Consider the following 19315-nt stretch of genomic DNA (forward strand, 5'->3'; position numbering starts at 1 on the left):
TCTACAAAAGCTTGGCACATCCTCTAGTTTGCTAAATATGTGATAGGAAGCTGCCTGTTACATTCTCCAGCTTTGAGTGGCATTGGCTGCATGTGAAGCAACAGGATTTATGGTTTTCCATTAGAAGATGCTGAGTCATGCTTTTCTTGTTGTTGATGAGTTCTTTAAATTGGGTTCAAACATTACTGGTTGGTCTTAAAGTAATGATCTTAAAGATGGGTTAATTTATACTCATTTCTCACCGGCTTGGAAGGAACAATTAATCACATAAAAATAGAGGGGAGGCACTGGTGAGTAGAGGGGGGCACTTTACAGTGTGTGAGAAAGGATGAGTATTACAACAGTGCGGAAGTGTTATTGGGCTGGGGCTGAGGGAACCATATTGTGAGACTGAAGGTCATGTCTAAAGTTATGAGGACAGTAGATGGGCAATACAGAGCACCATGAATAACCTACAGATATCTGACTTTTTGCAGATTCACTGGTACATTTTCAAAGCATTTTTCAAGCTAGAAATAAAATATTTTCTGGTCTTCATCAATGATTGAATGTTCCATTAGATTAATTGTGGTAGTTTATTTAGGTGATATTTCAATGAAATAATTTTAACAAATATGTAAAGAGCAATTTTGATATGGGCAGCTCAAAGAAACGGATGTTTCTGGCAGGCAGAAAAATTGGCTAATGGACAGGTGTCAGGAATGGGAGCCCTTGTGTAACCAGGTCTGGGAGTTTGGGAAGTGTAATTTGATAAGAGCGCTGTGGGGAGGCATTATTGCTAGAGCAGGTGACAGAGATGAGATCTGAAGGAACGACGGTGGAGGAAACTGCTGAGAAGGGATCTACAGAAATGAACTGGAGCTAGGAACAGCAGGGCATGTTTGCACAGAGTGATTGTCATAGCGACGGGGAGGTGGGGTGCACGAGTCATTGGGGCTGATGCAGGTGGTGTTGGAGTGGAAAGTTAGAATAGAACAGGGGCTGGGACATTCAAGGATCCCAGGGGGATCCTAGTCAGGTTGGGAATCTGAATTACAGGGGATGAGGGTGTGGAGGCGAGCCAGAGTTGAGGAAAGTTAGTAACCAGCCAGAGGAACAGGTCTCCGACTGCAACACTGAAGACTAGGTTGTCCTGCTCTTACCGAACAATAGGGCTTTGCACAGAGAATGATCCCTCGCAGACCTAATATGGATTGTGTCAGCCCCACAAAGGTAGGTTGCAGGCCCAATGATCCAAAAACGAATCACATTATCCAGTTCACTCCAGAAATAAATCTATTTTCAATTAAAAATGTTGAGAAAACAATGTTTTGTGATTTTTAGGCAGCTTGAGAAGGTTTGACTGTAATGAACCTTTATGTCTGGGATTCGACATGTGCCTTAAAAGTCCATCTCTTTGGAGAGCTTTCTTTTCTCGTGTTCTGGCAGAACATAGCCTATCCGGACTCGTGGAGTAGAGAAACACCTCACCAAGTCCAAACTGTGCATTAAGCACACAGTTCCCCTCCTATTTGCTTCATTCTCCCCACAATCCCATCAACTCACCCCATCCTCCCCGTTCCCCCAGCATTTACCCCTCACTAATTTGAAGACACCATTCATCCTATTAACTGGTACATATTTGGGATGAGCCCCAGATGGAAACCATGGGGAAAACATGCAAATCGTGGATGGAACCCGGGTTGCTGGAACTCGGAGGAGTGACTCTAAAATTGTTACTGTGTCACTGTATCGTCCTTGTCAGCTCTTGCCCTAGACCATATACCATTGACTCAGGTGGGGAAATGAGACCAAGTTCATTCCAAATCAGGGCTATTACCTATTAAGCTCTGATCTTTCTCTCTCTCTCTCATGAATATTTTTCAGTGTCCTTGACCTTCAACCTGATATATAACTGAGGATATTCTTTGAAATATGAACATTTTAAAAAGGTGATTACAGCAAAGAGGGTCATTTGTGCTGGCAAAGGAAAAAGATGAAGAGCAGGACAAAAGTAATGCTAAAGTGTTTCCAATCAGAGTGGGGGTGGGGGATGGGGGGGGGGGTGGTTGTAGGATGAGAAAAGCAAATGTTAGAGAGTAGGACAAAAAAATTACCAAAACAACCAGACCATGTTAGGTTGACTTTATCAAATCCATGTGTTTTTGGGTTTATTATCTTTTAATTAAAAAAAAAATTTAGACATACAGCACGGTAACAGGCCCTTTCAGCCCATGAGCCCATGCCACCCAATTATACCTGATTGACCAACATTCTGCAGTACCTTTTTGAACGGTGGGAGGAAACCGGAGCCTCCAAGGAAAATCCATGCAGGCACAGGGAGAACATACAAACTCCTAACAGACAGAGCAGGACTCGAATCCCAGTCCCGATCGCTGGCACTGTAACAGTATTGCGATAACCACTACACTTCTCATTCCACCCTGTAATAGGACTCGTTCATGAAAGTTTTTTTTTACTTAAATGAACAAATTATTTAACATAGCAAAAAAGAACTCTTATTAAAGGAGAAGTATATTCATGGAACATAAAGGACAATAGGACGGAGGGTAGATAGAATACAGCCTCTTGATTTATTGTGTTCATCAGTAGAGACATGAAGTATTAATCTGAAATCGTCCACCATGATTGTATGAGATATTCATGACATTCCACATCAGGTGTTTGAAAACCAACCATAGCTGGCCTTCAGAAAGCTGAGCCAAGGCTATTTCTGGAAATGGCACCAAATAGCCCATATCTGAGATGTTCATGCATTTTTCTTGATAAAATATAGAGCAGCGGAATCAGTTTCCAGGTCAGGCCTGTAAAATGAATTTTTATAAAAGGGACAGTTTTTAGTTGAGGGATGGAGTTGCACTTTTACAGACACGTTGAAAACCAGAGAAGGGATCAAGATTATCAGAGCAAATGTCCTTTTGCCCTTCTGTTCCCCTTCTCTTCATGTCCATTTTTTGGCCTCAGCCTCAGCCTGTTTCTTGGTCTGAATTTTGCTTGGTCTCAGCCTCGACCATTCTCCTGGTCTGGAAATCCGTTTGGATCTTTTTCTTAATCCTGGTTTTCCTGTGTTTCTGTGTTTCACAATCTCGGTCTGGTCTCTCTTTCTCTCACAGCATCATTAATGGTGAACACTTCACAATTTGTAATGAGAATGGATAACGACACATAAGATTAGACTGCTCTGGGTTGCTCATATCAATGGGAAGCCCTGGGAACCGGCCTTGGATAGGAATGGCCTTGGGATAATTTTGAACCACTGGCCCAAGTGTGGTTAATGAAATAGAATAAAAGACCACCAAATTGATTGGATGTAGTGAGACTATTATGCAACAGATATAATTGTATTACCTCCTGTCCTGGGTAAACTTGTACCTCTCACTTAGTTCATTTTAGATTGGTCACAGTGTTTGAGCTACCGAAAGAAAACAGAGACACACGCCGAGAGCACTTCACTTTATACAAATCTTTATTACTAAATCTAAAGCTGAATTCAAACTACAATATGCAAACCCTTCCCAATTATACTTATCAACGCCTGGACTGGTCCCAACTGCCGAAGAGAGGCAATGACCGCATATTTGTAGTAGGTTGTTGGGGTGCCGGTAGCAGCTTCTCCACCTCCCCCAACCGGGACGTTGGTTGGACACTAAAAGTTCTTATTCTAGCTGAGAGATGTTTCCACCCCTCAGAGAGTGGGACCATGGCTTATATTACCCAAAAACTGCTTACCCAAGCACCTATTCCCTGCACAAAAAAAAAGATAACCGAGCACCCCTCGGCTTCTATCAAATACCACAACTTTCTAGCTTATCACTTTGAATACAATGATTTACTTAGCTGCGAGGTCTCGCTTGTCAGTCTGCGACCAACCAAATCCCATCAATCTCAAACAGCAACCAGTTAATGAGCAGGAAGATTAAACATTCTTGTTACCAGATGTCTTTTTGTCAGATAACTGCATCTCTGGGCCCAATGGTAGAATTTAGCTTATGTCCATTGAGTCTCAAGCGGGTTACTGATTCTCAGCCTTGCAGGAGCAAAAAACATGGTTTAAATCCTCCATTACACCTCCATTGTACATACTAATTGGGACTATGCTAAGCACCACCATGAATCTTAGTTCTTAACTGTGCACTTACTGTAATTACATCGGAAAAAGTATCAGTCCTCCCTGGCTGCAAGGATGATGGCAGAGAATTGGAGGGCACATGGTATTACACAGGCAACCCTTGTTAAAAAAACACAAAATGCTGGAGAAACTCTGCTGGTCAAACAGTACCCTTTATGTAGCAAAGGTAAAGATACATAACCGACATTTTGGGCCATACCTTGATAGGCTCAAGCCCAAAACATCAGTTATATACTTTGCTACATAAAGGACACCGTTTGACCATCTGAGTTTCTCCAGCATCTTGTGTTTTTACTTCAACCACGGTGTCTGCAGATTTTCGTGTTTTAACCTCTGCGTTAATGTCATTTGTGTAACCAAAACTCATCCTTATAGAATTCACAAATCACTGCCCAAAAATTTGATCTGGGGAGCAAAATTTTTGTAGGGGAAAAAGTAAATAAACACAAAATTGATCCTTTCAACTCTCATTTCTTGAAGCATGTGCAAATGACATGGCTTCACATTACAAACAATCACAATGCAGAACATTCCTGGAAACATTCCACCCTTCCCCTAGTAACATGGGGTCACCAGTTTTTGTTGTTTTACACGAGGAAGGAATAAACGGAGGCTGCCTTATCTCTGGAATGATGTTTGAAAGCCTCAATATTTGTTAACACAACACCCTTCCTAACCAAGTGGATTCCATTTTTTTAAGTGAAATGGAGGGTTGATGAGGATAATGCATTTGATGTGCGCTCCTTGGATTTAAGCAAGACTTTTGAGAAAATCACGGATGGCAGAGTGGAAGTGACAGGTTATGAGATCTGAGGGTGAGTGGCAAATTGGATCCAAAATGATGAGAATGGTGAGTTCCGTGCATTGGGTTCAGTACCGTGACCTTATTATTATTTATATTAATGGTTTAGAAGTAACATGTAGAGGTTATGATGATAAAGAAGCATGCAGATGATGCAAAAATTGGCAGTGTGCTTAACAGGGAGGAGGAAAGTTTCACCGACAGGAGAACACAGATACTACGGTCAACAAGGCAGCAGAAAATGGAATTTAATATAGAGGTGTAGGTAAATTCACAAGACAGGTGGATCAAGGAAGGTGAATACAATAAAAAGGAGGTGATGAGAGGTTTGGAGGGATGAAGCAATTGTGGATTGTACATGCCTTGATTGTTGAAGCTAGTGGGACCAATAGATACATTGGTTAAAAAGGCGCAAAGGATGCTTTCCTTCAATAGCTGGGACATTCAACGGAAGAGGGAGTTCATGTTGGAACTCTATGCAATAGGTCACAGCTTGAGCACTGCATTGACTTTCAGTCACCAACTTACAAGAAAGAGAGGGTCAGAGGAGATAAGATAGAGGGATGTGGCCAGCATGGGAAGACTGGATAGGCTGGGGTTATTTTCTTGAAATCAGTGAATATTGAGGAAGTATTTCATTGAAGTGTGTACAGTGAGATGCTTTGGCAGAGTTAATAGGAAGGATCTCTTCCCCATAGCAAAGGGATCAAAAACTAGGGGACATATATGTCATAGAATTGTACAGTCGACCTTATCCATGCAGACTTCTGCGATTCCCATGTGCTTGCTTTAGGCCCGTATTCCTCTTCTTTCCTATCGAAGTAACTGACCAAATGCCTTTTAAATGTTGTAATTAAATCTGCTTCCTCTGACCTCTCATTCCAGATTTAAAGTAAGCAATGGAAGGGTTAAGGAGTGACGAGGAAAGACAGACCTCACCCCCCCTCCCCCGACAAGAATATTATGGGGATCTTGAACTTGCTGCCTGAAAGGGTAGTGAAGGCAGAACCCCTCAGCATGTTAAAACATTACCTGGATATCTACATCAAAAGCTGTGACCTGCAACACTATGGAGCCTCATCCTGGAAGAGTGTGTAGCTCTTCAACTGTTGCAGATACAGTGGGTCCAATAGCCACCTCTTGTCCTGAATATACTAGGCCATATTTATAATAGAAAACATCTGTCAGTCACGATATTGAAGATAGTCAAGTTACAAAACACTGACAGAAGCTGCCAGAGTGGCTGTATGACTGGGCATTAACTTTGTTTTCTCTGCTTTCTGACTCTAGCTTACAACAGTGGCTGAAAAATCTAGAATCGCACAACTTGAAGATGAATTGAATTTACGCAACAGTGAGATTGAGGAGCTGCAACAGAGACTGAGAAACTCCAATGCCTCAGGCACTGCTGAGCAGAGTCTCATTCTCCAGTCAGAGGCCCTCAAGTTACGTGAGCAACTGCTGTCGGCCAACAAGGAGCACCAGACGGAGAATATCTTGCTGAGGGAAAAGTACGAGGCCAGGTTACAGGAGTGCCAGCAGGAAATGGAAAAGTTAAAGGCCAGCAATGAAAAATACTCCCACGATGTCAGTGAGCTGCGGCAGAAACTCCATCAAGCGACCAAGGAGAACATGGAGATGATGGACAACTGGAAGAAAAAATTGGATATGATGGTGTCTGACCACCAGAGATCTCTTGAGGAACTTAAGGTTTCATTCATCTCAGGTACTGATGTTCAGAACAGCGAGCTGGTTGAGCTGAGGGCCACCATCGAAAGCCTGAAGATGGAACACCAGCTGGAGTGGGAGAACCTAAAAACCAAGCGTGAAATTGAGATGGCCCTGCACATAAAGGAAAAGGAGAGCTTCAAAGCCAAGCTGCAGGAAGCCAAATGTGAACTGGAAGAGTGCAGTTCCAGCTGGCGAAACAAGTTGGAGGCTGCAACCAGTCAACACAGGCAAGAGCTCCAGGCAGCCAGGGATCAGCTCCGAAACACAGAATTAAGGCTTAGTGAGCAGGAGAAACTCCAGCTTGGATACAAGGACCAAGCTCAAGCCATTGGCTTCTTAAAAGAGCAGATCTCAGTGGCTGAGAGAAAAATGATGGACTATGAGGCACTCCAGAAATCCGAGATGAAACACAAACAAGAATTCAAGACCCTGCAGGAAAAGCTGCAAGCGATGGAAGCTCGGCACTGTTCCGAAGTATGAGAATAAAACACACAAAAAGAAACAATTAAAATATCTCTGGTCTGTTTATGCTTGGAGAAATCATGTTAGCCCTATTGAACTTTTAGTAAAACCAACTCAGAATATATCAAGGATAAGTTAACAAAGAATTTAATTATCCAGGCTTTAAGCATATTAAAGTAATAGACCAATTAAATGTTATGTGCTGTCTTTACATTGAGTTGAAGTTGTGTTAAATAACTTTCAGGAAAATGTGTTTGCTTACTTGAAATGTAGTTTGAAGGTTCATTACTTCTCAGCACAATTGTTCTTGGAGATGGAGATCAGCGAGCCGATTGTCCCACGGTTTGACTTCCACTCTGGGGCCCTGGTTGTTCACCAGGCAATGGAAGCCATGTTTTGGTAACTGTTTTAAGGAGTAATAAATTGGCTAGGATCCCTACCCCAGGGACAGTTCTGTGACCAGTGAGGGGGGGAATTCATAGTGGATGCTCGTACTCCAGATGGAATGCCCGGTGGAAAAGAATCAGTGCTAAGGGGCAGTAAAAGATAATGAATGAGGAAGCTATTTTTGTTAAATGTGGGCTTTAGATAACTAACCCTGGTTCTGATCTCCACTCTATTTCCATCTGTCTACCACAGCCATTGATTTGGGTGCCTCTGGCATGTTATTGCCTCAGGATGTCCACATTATTTCCACCTAACCCCCCTGATGGATAGTTATTTTGGATTAATGTCTCACCTGAAGGATACTTTTTTGCTTGCCTTTACTAGAACACACAAAATATTAGCACTGATGAGCAGACAGGGTACATTTGTAAGGTGGGAAACTCTGGCCTCATCAGGCCCTGAGTGCCTTTACATGTGCAAATTTAGGAAACCCAGTGTTGATGAGCTGCATCTCAATGTCTGCAAGGTGCTCTACATTGCACCTGTTCATTGCCAACCAGGCCATGCAGTTGCCCCAACCATGGCAACCGATTGGTGGATTCTGCCAGCCTGTTTGCTGTGCATCTCTCCCATTGGCACACCTGCCACAACGTTGTGGGTTGGCTCTTTTCACCTACAGTGGGGCTTGAACCCAGAACCTTCTGATTCTGTGTTAAAAGTGCTGCCGCTGCCCCCACCTGCTGGAAACCTGCTTAAAGACCGCGGCTGGGAATTATTCTGCTGGTTCTGGATTGATACAGGAATTATTTTGAAGGATTTGAAGCCAAAACGGTTTGGGAATCACTAGCATTGCACTTGACTCATTATGCAAACCATCCAGTCATTCCAAAAGTTTTTTCTATATAAAGACCCTGCAATAGAAGCTGTATAGATTCTGCGATTAAACACAGTGGCTAATCATTTGTTTTCATTTTATTGAATAAGCAGAGGTTTCCCAGAATCCTGCCAGTGTCTTGAAGTCAGACAATCTCCTTCCTCGGAGTCCATGACTGACTTGTGCCACCTTGTGCAGGCTTGGTGCTGCCTGCAGTTGTTAACTTAATGGCTACCTGAATTCAGGGTCTCCTCAGTTTGGCACTGGGTGGATGGGTGGTGGGGCATGTGGACTTGACAGGATCTCCTTGGCACAGTCCGCAGCCAAAGCATCAGCAGATCTTGACTAAAGTTCAGACTTTGATGTGCTTGTGAATTCAGATGGACCTTTTCCCGAGGATGCAGGCAATCCATCCTCTCTGTGATCACCTACTTAGTAAGTACGTACTATGAAGCTTCATCTGGAGCGTCCTCAACATTTCAGATGTGCAAGTGCTCCTAATCAGACAGAAATCAGGCATTTGAGCAAGAAGATCACCTGAATTGATGGGGAATTCTGAAGACTTGCTTCAGTTCTGTAGAGGGCAGAGAAGTGCTGTAACCAAGTACATGTTAAAACAGGACTGCTGCTTTGAAGAGTGTTTCAGTGCTCTAAAGCCACCGCATTGGTCGGATTTGTTCATTACATCACAGCGAAGGCACATATGCCACTGTCACATTCTCCAGAGCAGGGAGGGAAGCATCAATTTGCAGAACAGTGAAAGGCCATTCACCCCAAGAGTCAAGAAACTAATGCTTGTCTACTCCACAGGTATCTCTCTTTTCCCCACCCCCTTCACCTACCAACCCTAGGTGACCGTTGATCCTGGTCTGCTGCCTTTTTACACCTTCCACCATGCAGATTCTGAATCCCAAGCATCCACTCGGCGAACTTCCTCTCTGCAAGTTCTCTGTGAATGAGAATACATGCACCAGACGTGAGCATTGCCAGCGCGGATTTTTCATTGAGGGTGACAAAGGACGTTGCAGGCAAACCAATTCCGTTCAGTTCGCTGCGGAAGAAGGCTTCATCCACAAGAAGGGCTGAACGACTTCCAGTTTTCACCTTGTGATTTTTACCTCCAGTTTCTCTCGACTTTCCTTTCTTGATGTCTATTTCAGGCTCCTCTGATGTGACACTTTTTGCTATTTTTTGAACCCCTCAATGACCAACCAGGACCGAAGAGGACAAACAACATTTGGTGAGATTCATCGGCCCTCTAAACTAACAATATATGTTGTAACTTGCATGGCTTTGCTCCACCACTACTACATGTGGACTGTTCTGGGGACTATAACGACTGTCTTTTCCTCTCGTCCTCTTGTGCTCATGCTTTACAACAAGCTTCAACCTCACTTACTGAACGGCTGCACGTCCTTCTGATGCTTGCTAACCACACTGCTCACTGCAGCAAGCAACATGCCAACAAGACCTTGCGCAGGAACAACAAATCGTTTGTGCTGAACGTGAAGGCACTTGGCGACCACTGTATTTAATCTTGCCTTTTATTTTCTGTGAAATGAACTCTTAACCAAAGATCTGCCTCTTCATGCTTCCCAGCTCCTGGATCTATCATATTTTCTTCAACTTCAGGGTTGCATGATGAAGCCGAGAATAGGCTTAATTGGATGATGATGATGGGGTGTCTTCTTGCAAGGATTCTGAGCTCCGTCTACTGCCCACTTACCAACTTTGATGGCCGAACAAGAATTTGCCTTTGTAATCTGCTCGTGGGCACCAGAGGGGCATGGGGTGAATTGACCTGGGCCATTGAGCTACCATTGATCCTTACAACTGAATTCCCACGCTCAAACTCCTGTCAGTAACTTCAAGCAATCATATCCAAACCAATGAGAGTTTTGAACAATGCTCTAGTTCCACAGAACTATAAAACTCTACAGCACAGAAAGAGCCCTTTGACCTATCTAATCCATGCCAAACTCTCTGGTTCCAGATATTGCAGAGGTTAAAGGGACTCCATAAGAGGCAACTGAATCATGGATTCATTCACGCCATCTTGACATTCATTCGCTTCTCTCTTCCAAGGGGGGTTGTCTTCCTTATCAAGAAACACCCCACTAATGACAAGGGTTAAAAAAAACCCTGCTCTCCCTGATAACTTCCTGTCCACGTGAGACGCTGCCCAATTCCAGTATCCATGTAAAGATTTCTGAATTACCATGTCATTGCAAATAATTTGCAACAATTAGATGTTCCCACCAAATGGAACAGGTCATGAATAGTTTCTGACCCTGTGGAAACAAGGGTTGGAAATTATCATGGGCTTCCAAATGCTCAGCCCGTTGTATGCAATTGATTGCTCCTGGTGCCAAATTTCACAGTGCACAATTTGTTGCTTGTTTTCTGAGAGCATTAGTTGTATATTTCCCACTTGAGCCCTGAGGGAAAAACAGAGAGCTTGAGTGTTACCTGTTCTGCCTCAGTAATGTCATTGATGTATTTCCAGGCCATCAACAACAATAACATCTTGAAAGAGAAAATGAAAATGAAGCAGGCGATAGAAGGTGACTTGACATGATTTAAGGTTTTGTTGTGGAAATTTTATCTGGAGTGATCGCCCAGCCTTATTTTCTCTACTTTTTGCCTTGACCCCTTTAGATTTGTTAGACAAGCTCAGTAAAAGGGAAAAGGACGTTTCTTCAATGTCGTCGCAGATTGAGTTATTAAAAACACAGATTGTGGGTAAGTCATTTGAAGATGATTGACATTATGAATTATGGTGAGAAAAATACTATTTTTCTGTCATTTAAATTATTTATATATATATAAAAATGAGAAAATTTGCAAGGAAGGCTTGCAGTTTTCATCGGCAAACTTTCCACTATTTCCTCCTGTGGGTATTTAAATAATGTAATTAATGGAACCACGTTACCCTCGGTCGGCACGGTTAGTGTAGTGGTTAGGCAGATCCTGTTGCAGCGCCAGCATCTGGGACTGGGGTTCGAATCCTGTAAGGAGTTGGTATGTTCTCCCTGTGTCTGCGTGGGTTTTCCCTGGGGTCTCCAGTTTTCTCCCACCATTTGAAATGTACCAGGGGTGTAGGTTAATTGGGTGTAAATTGGGCAGCACTGACTCATGGGCTGAAAGGGCCTGTTACTGCGCTGCATGTCTTTTAAAAAAATTAACTGAATGCATTTGGGCAAAAAGAACGATATTTTGTGCTTCACGGGAATAACGTTTAATTCTCAAGTTGGATGCAGGTTGCTGGAGGAACCAGTTGATCTTGACTTAGATTCCTTTTATTGTCTCCCTTTCCTGATTTCTGTCGCTTGCACCAACAACACAACTTGATACAGCCCTGTGCTCCTTAATCTCTGGTTTCTTGTGAATCGCAAGCATTCTTCTCCCTCTCATTGGTGACGATGCCGTTAGCCACCTGAGCCTCAGAGAATTGGCTCCTCAGTCCTCTTTGTAACTCCATGTCTTCTTGAAGAACGTCACAATCCTCTGGAGGAACTCAGCAGGTTGAGCAGAGGTCCTGACGAAGGTCGAAGGTTCTTTTTATGCCTCACAGACACTGCGCGACCCATTGAGTTCAATTTTAATTTAGACACATAGCATAGTAACAGGCCCTTCTAGCTCATGAGCCCGCACACCCCAGTACGTTTTAAAGGATGGGAGGAAACCCATGTAGACACAGGGAGAATGTAGAAACTCCTTACAGACAGCGCCGGATTTGAACGCGGGTCGCGGGCACTGTAATAGCGTTGCTCTAACCACTGTCCTAACCGTGCTGCCCTAAACTCTTCCTCTGTGAGCATTTGCCAACTCGTGTGCCTTTAAGAACTTGTTCAACTTGCGTAATTGGTTATAATTGTATTTCACTGCATTCGAGCTTTACAAAGGGGATTTGATTGATTACATAGAATAACTAAGTATGAAAATTTTTATGAAGTAATAAGTTGATAATATTAGCCTCTCTTTGATTCCACAGCTCTGGAACACAAGTCCAAATCTTCCGAAAGAAAGTTTGATGCAACAACGAAGGAAAAAGTCAAACTGGAGATGGAGCTGGAGGCTTTGACCCGCAAATCCCACGATGCCTCCGGTCAGCTGGTCCTCATTAGTCAAGAGCTGCTGAAGAAGGAAAGGTGAGAGTCTAAAGTCAGCAATGACGCAAATTGTGGAGGAAGGCAAGGAAGGAGTTCACTGAGTGGCAGTAATAGCTGGAGAAGGTGGTGGCTTTGGGGTGAGGGGTAGAAGGAGCACGGCCAACCGTGAAAAATGTTAGCAGAGTAAGGATATTTGAACAAAAGTCACTGCTGAGTCTTCAGGAGAGAATTCACGTCAGTCCGCAAGAAACAAAAATGGACTCGTGGACTCCATTCCAGAGAATTGTGAACAGAAATGCGACATGTTTACTGGGAGGTTAGATGAGAAATGGTGCCATGTTCTGAATGATGTAACAGTGACTTAAACATCCAGAAGTAGTGCAACTCCGATTATCTGAAATGGTCGTGACCAGACTGAATTTTTCAGAGAACTGGTCATTTTTTTAAAAACAGCCCAATAGCAACAGCAAATCATATATCAATGTTTAAGCATTAAAATAATGTTTAATTCTCACCAAAAAAAAATACTGGCCGCTGCTAATCCCTGACACGTCCTCACCACTGCTGTTGATCATCAGGGAGGCTTCCAGGCCCAGTAGAACATCCACTGGCAAGTCGGCAGGCTCTTGTCTCCCCATGGGCTCATTCCTGCCGGGGCTGTTTCGGCTTCGTGTCATCGTTGGAGCCCGACACAGACCCATTCTTCGCCTGCGCATACTCCCCCTCCCAAATGCTGCTGACAATCACCGACACCTCCACACCAAGGTCCCCACTCCTGCCCAGGAGCCTGAGGTCCCGCTCCTGCCCAGCAGGGTCACTCTCCTTGATGACACTGGGACAATGGATTCTTCCGACCGCTTGTGAGGTCAGTTCGCCTCCAAACAAATTTTGAATAAAAGAGGACTTCTGATTAGTATGGGATATCCTCAGTTATCCAAAGTTTTTCAGAGGTGAACAGACATTACTTCTGGGTCCAAACTTTTGTTGGATAAATGAGGATTTTGGATAATCGGAGTTGGACTGTAGTTGTGGAGAAAGCATCATACAGCTTAAGTTCATTCTCATGTTCCTTCCTCCATCAAGTAGCACTCTGCCCAGAAGGCATCTCCCACACACGGCCTTTATTTCTGCCAGGGGAGACAGTGAGAAGCGGCACTCAAAGGTTTCTGTTTGAATTGGTGACTAAGGGTTAGAAAAGTTGATTCACCCCTTATAGTTCATTGCTGAATCACCAGCAACTTGGACTGTTTTACACTTTAATATTTATAGAATTTCTCAGCAGGGAGACACCTTTCAATTCACAATTTGATTTTAAACTTGGGCTAGACTAACAGCATGGTTACATTCTCCCCATATCTACGTGGATTTTCCCCAGGGGCTCGAGTTTCTTCCCACCCTTCAAAACCTAGTGGGGGTTGTAGGTTAATGGGGTATTTGGGTGGCACGGGCTTGTGGACCAGAAGGGCCTGCTACCATGCATCTTTTTAAAAACGTGAAGTTATGTGATGGGCATCCACTACCAAAATGCTTATTCCTTTCCAATTGCTTGTGTTTTTCCATTTGTGGCATCCACCTGCCTCTTGTCATTGAACCTTTCGATCATCCCTGAAACTAGGAACCTGAATGAACTCCGCTCACTGTTACTGGAGACCAATCGTCACACTGGTGCAGGAGAAAAGGACCTCAGCCGGGAGGTTCATAAAGCTGAATGGAGACTGAAGGAACAGAAGCTCCAGGAAGATATCAAGGTCCTCCGAGAGAAGCTCTATGTTCTTGTGAGTGAGCAAGTAGCTTCTTGCACCAGCATTTACCTCCAGCCTCGAAGATGCAGCTTAGATTTGGAGCAATAAATACAACCATTGGTTAGCTTGGGGTTTTTTTTATCGATCCTTAGGGCTAGATCCACAGATCGTAAGCCACATGCAACTCTTTGACATATAATGTGTGGAATACGTTGGCTGTGACAGGAATCGTACGAGCTGTTGCTCACAATTGTATGTAGCTCTTGTGTCAAGCAATTTTGGGAAGAGGGATGAAGAGGGTATGGAGGGAAGGCAGGAACAGGGTGCAGATGATCACAGTGAATCGTAGAGCAGGCTTGAAGGGCAGAATGGCCTGCTGTATTCTTACTTGCAAATCCAAAGTCATCTTGAGGAAAAGTTTCTTCATTGAATAAATGTAATTTATTTTCTTTTCAACAAGGTAATCCACTTTGATTGATTTGGGGTCTGCAGTGGGCTCCCCCGATTACATCAACATAATGAGCCAAGCCACTGGGTTGTCCTGGGAAGAGCAATCTCATTTTCAGCAGTGAATGTCGGAGCCAGATGTGGGCGACCATAGAGGAGGGCTCCGTCCATGTTGGCTTGTTCAAGTTTATTATCATCTAATTGTACATATACAACCCAACCAAACAGTGTCTCTCCAAATCATGGTATATGCACAAAAACACACCATGACCACATAAATAATCAGAAATATTTGGGGTGATTTACACGGATACAGGACACTGTTCATCAATTTCACAGCCTGTGGGAAGAAACTACAACCTGGTCTGGCAGTCTTGATTTTGATGTCCCTGTACCTCCTTGATGGTGGTGGGTTAAAGATACCGTGGGCTGGATGGAAAAGGTCTTCTATAATAGAACCTCCTGGTGATGGTCTTCAGTGATAAAAGCAGAATTGGAAATAGCACAGTAGTAGTTAAGGCCTGGAAATTTGTAGTTAGTACATCTTCCTCCCCGTTCAACAGTTTGTATAAAGATCGCTCAACTTTGAATCCATTGAGTTTGGAAGCGTTTGTGGAAAGTGCAGGCACAGATTATTTTTAATTACTATTTTGGTCACATGTTGTAAGCATGAGAGGACTTCTACATTGGGAATGAGTGAGTTTCTACTTTATGCATGTTATACCAGAATTGAAGCACCTGTCAATTTTGACCAATTACATGGATATTTTAGGGGTGAAAGAAAGTTGACTCTGGAAATTATAATACATTTTATAGATATTGAATTGGAACAGAAGAATTATTCTTGTATTGTATTGTTGTCTAGATCAGCTACATATCAGAGAGAGACAAAGAGAAACAAAGGACAGCCCAGTATATCAAGGTATTCCTCAGTGATGCTGAAGGATTTCTGATGGAATCCACAGTAATTCCCGGATTGCATCAGAATCTTTAATTCTGTTGTCTATTTCATAAATCCTACCCAGCATTCACTGTCTGCATCAGAAATATCGCTCAGAGGTTCAGAATTTGGGCTGCAATACCATTTTGCTTTGCTTTTTCTTGGTACCATTGGCCATGCGGTGATTTGGTCACCCTCTGGATGCAAAAGGTGTTGCCTAAATTCAGGTTTTTTCTTCTGTTGACAGGATTTTTGACTTTGTGTTTTTAAAGTGCTGCACTTTTAATTCTGCATTTTTATTTTGCTGATGTGGCTTTTTGTATGTAAATTTACAATGTTAGATGCATTTAAACCTATCAAGCACTCAATCGACTATGCTCACGGATCTATTTAAAAGTTACCAGGTCCGTGCGATAAAGGACAGACATGCATTGAAAGTGATACTGTGATCAAATTACCATGGGCTACAATGCTGTTTCTCTCTCGCTGTCTTTATTTGAGCAAACTCATCCTCTTGAACCCCTCCCCACTTGGAGGTAACAGGGGAAATTGCAAATGAGGTGAATAAAATTAATGAAGAAGGTGAAGAAGTTGAAAAGAAACCAATTTCACGCGCTGTGTGGTGATGCCCACCCGCTGTGAATCATTATTGGACACTAGTGAAATCCTTGACTGACCAATTTTCCTATTTAAGTTCTACTGTATTGAAGAACAATCAAGCTTTAATTTGAAGAATTGCTCACCACAGCGCCACACGACGGTGATTTTCTTGCTATTTTCTAGGGAACTGAAAAGTACAAAGCAGACCAGAAAAAGCGCCCTGTTTCTCTGCAAGACACTGAGACGGACACAGAGATCTCCAAATTGCAGCAGAGGCTAGTCAACACTGAAGAGGCCTTGAGGAGTGCCCTGGAGCAGAACCAGCAGATGGAGAAGCTCATGCAAGCCATGCAGGCAAGAGCCCAGATCCACCAAAAATCCCTCGATTGAAGCCTCTCCCTTAAAATGAATGACTTTGGCCGAGCTTTTTTTATCTTCTGTCGTATGTTGTGTGGCTCACAGCGAAACTCGCTTGATGACGCTCCTGTGAAGCACCTTGGCAAATGCACTTGCCAGCTGGTCAAGCCCGGATAAGTATGCAATACACTAACAGAATATTACAGCACAGCACACACCCTTCAGCCCTTGATGTTGTGCTGACCTATATATTCCTACCAAATCAATATTAAACCTTTCCTCATAACCTATTTTTCTTCCATCCATGTGCCTGTCCTCCACCAACCCTGGCACCCACAACTCTCTGTGTTTTTTAAAAAATACTTCCCCTTGAGGTATCCCCTAAATTTCCTCCCCTAACTTTGTACAGATGTCCTGTGATGCTTCCTACTCCTGCCCTGGGGAAAAAAGGCACTGGCTGTCCACCTCTATGCCTCTCAGGATCTTGTAGCCCTCTGATATGTCACCTCTCATCCGCAGATCACATAGAAGGGTAATAAAGGGTAAGCCTAACCCTAACCAATGTCAGTTACCTTTTACTGCCCATGGATGCTGTGTGACCTACTTATTTTCCCCAGCATGTTTGTGTATTGCACTCAACCCCAGCATCAGCAGATTTTCTTATTAACTCCAGATAATTTTGCATTAGATTCTATCAGAATTCTGATCCAATGAATTCACAGCTGTGAGAATGCTTAGGAACATAGAGTTATTTCATTCAAGCCATACTCACGGACAGTGTCATCTCTTGCAGCTACATATTGGGGAGTTCAGGCACTAAATTACATATTTTTATTTCCATCTGTGAAATTATTGTGTAAGGAAAGTGAGTTTATAAAATTATCTCAGCATAGAATATTGAGTGATATTCACCACATAGAGATATCAGTATAACAGGCAGGGATAACATTAGATTAGCCTATTTTAATGCTTTTTATAACCTTGTTTCTTATGTCTTTTGGCCCAGTCTGGCCTGCTCCAGTTCCATTTCCTATCTATTCCCTGGTACCAATTTTCTCTCACCAGCTCCCCCTGTTCTCCTCCACTCAAGTTAAAAGTAGCCAATTAACCAACCAGCACATCTTGGAGAATTGAAGCTGGAGCATGTGGGGAAAACCCATGTGGTCACAGGCAGAACGTGGAAACTCCACACAGACAGCACCAAAGGAGCAGTTAGGCATAATATTACCTTCTTTGCCTATTCTTCACTTACTTTAAAGGAGTTTTTTTTATTAAATGGTTAAATGTCTGGTTCTTGGTAACTCTGAATATGTTTGCCTTGCTGTCACAAGAATTCCATATATGTCGATGTGTGGGACGACCCCCAGATTTTTCACCTTAATGTAGATTTTAAATTATATCCTTTGTATGGGATGAACCCCCCCCCCCCACCCACCCAAAGTCTGGCACTTACCACTGACAAGTGGAGTGATAATGTCACAATATTTTAATACCAAATTACCCTAGAATTTTATGAGCATATTTTAAAATAAACCACCATCATCTCCTGTAGCAGGCCATTTAAAGGCTGTACAGAGCCGTCAACAGTCAGACTGGATGGATGGACCCTGCGAGAGAGCGTGGAGATTTTGTTGGACATACACAGGTTTTCCCCGCTGAACTAGCCGCACAATGCGCGCGCTTTCATTTCACTGTTGCCTCTTGCGAGGAGGTGAGTTGGGTTGTTGGCACAGGAAAGTCATGCCGAGGGCCTGACTGGGACACGTGGTGGAGGTGAGCCGGGTTGTTAGCACAAGGAAGGTGGTAGAGTGTGTCTAGGGCCTGACCGGGACACTTGAGTCGGAGCCAACAGGATAGGGATAAGATATGGAGGGGAAAGATGGGTGTGGTGTTGAGACTTCAATGTCAAAGTTCGGATTTTAGACCCAGTGTTTTAGACGACCCTGATTTTGAGGTGACATTTTAAAATTTTGGATCATTCTATATGCTGGCATATTCGGTCGTTTAGACTTTGAGTAGTTAGCTTGCTGGTTGAACGCAACAGGCCCAAACTGTAAATCATCCTTCACTTCCTCTGGATGCTGCATGACCTGCTGAGTTTCTCTGGTACATCTGTGTACTGCACTCTGGAGATGCTCTGCTTTATAATTGCTTTATATTTCTCTTCACAACAAGTGATTTTTTTTTCCCAAGTGCTTAGCAACCTGAATGAATATAAAACCAGATTGGGCTCATCGTCCCTTTGAATGGAAATATGTACAACTGCAGATCTGAAATAGAAACAGGAAAAGCTGGAAGCAATCGGTTGGCCTAGTAATTAGTGCAATGCTGTTACAGTGCTGTTCAAGTCCAGCACTGTCTGTAAGGAGTTTGTAGGTTCTCTCTGTGTCTGTGTAGGTTTCCTCCAGTAGGGGGGGGGGGGGGGGGGGGGAGAGGAATCCAGTTGCCTCCCACTGTTCAAAACATACCAGGGGTTGTAGGTTAATTGGGCGGAACGGACCTGCTACCGTGTTGTATGTCAAATTTTAAAAAACAATCTGCAGTCAGGCAGTATTTATACAAAGAGAAGTAGAGCTCATGAGAGTTGATGCTTCAGGTTGAAGACCCTTTGCTTCAACTGAGAAAGGGAGAATACCAGTTAATTTTCAGTCACGTTTAAATTTACTGCCCTCTTCTTGCCACCCAATTGACCTATAACCCCCAGTACATTTTGAAGGGTGGGAGGAAACCAG

General features: G+C 43.3%; 1 protein-coding gene across 1 annotated transcript in view; it reads left to right on the forward strand.

Moving 5' to 3' along the window:
- Positions 1-16616, forward strand: part of LOC138749324 (CAP-Gly domain-containing linker protein 2-like) — a 35365-nt gene extending 18749 nt beyond the window's left edge. Inside the window, exons 4-9 of the mRNA XM_069910540.1 lie at positions 6222-7136; positions 10892-10949; positions 11044-11127; positions 12380-12536; positions 14113-14272; positions 16410-16616. Of these exons, the coding sequence (XP_069766641.1) occupies positions 6222-7136; positions 10892-10949; positions 11044-11127; positions 12380-12536; positions 14113-14272; positions 16410-16616 (1581 nt within the window). The remainder of the gene's footprint in view (positions 1-6221; positions 7137-10891; positions 10950-11043; positions 11128-12379; positions 12537-14112; positions 14273-16409) is intronic.
- Positions 16617-19315: the final 2699 nt, after the last annotated feature.

This window comes from Narcine bancroftii, chromosome 14 (genome assembly GCF_036971445.1).
Source record: "Narcine bancroftii isolate sNarBan1 chromosome 14, sNarBan1.hap1, whole genome shotgun sequence".
Lineage (NCBI taxonomy): Eukaryota > Metazoa > Chordata > Chondrichthyes > Torpediniformes > Narcinidae > Narcine > Narcine bancroftii.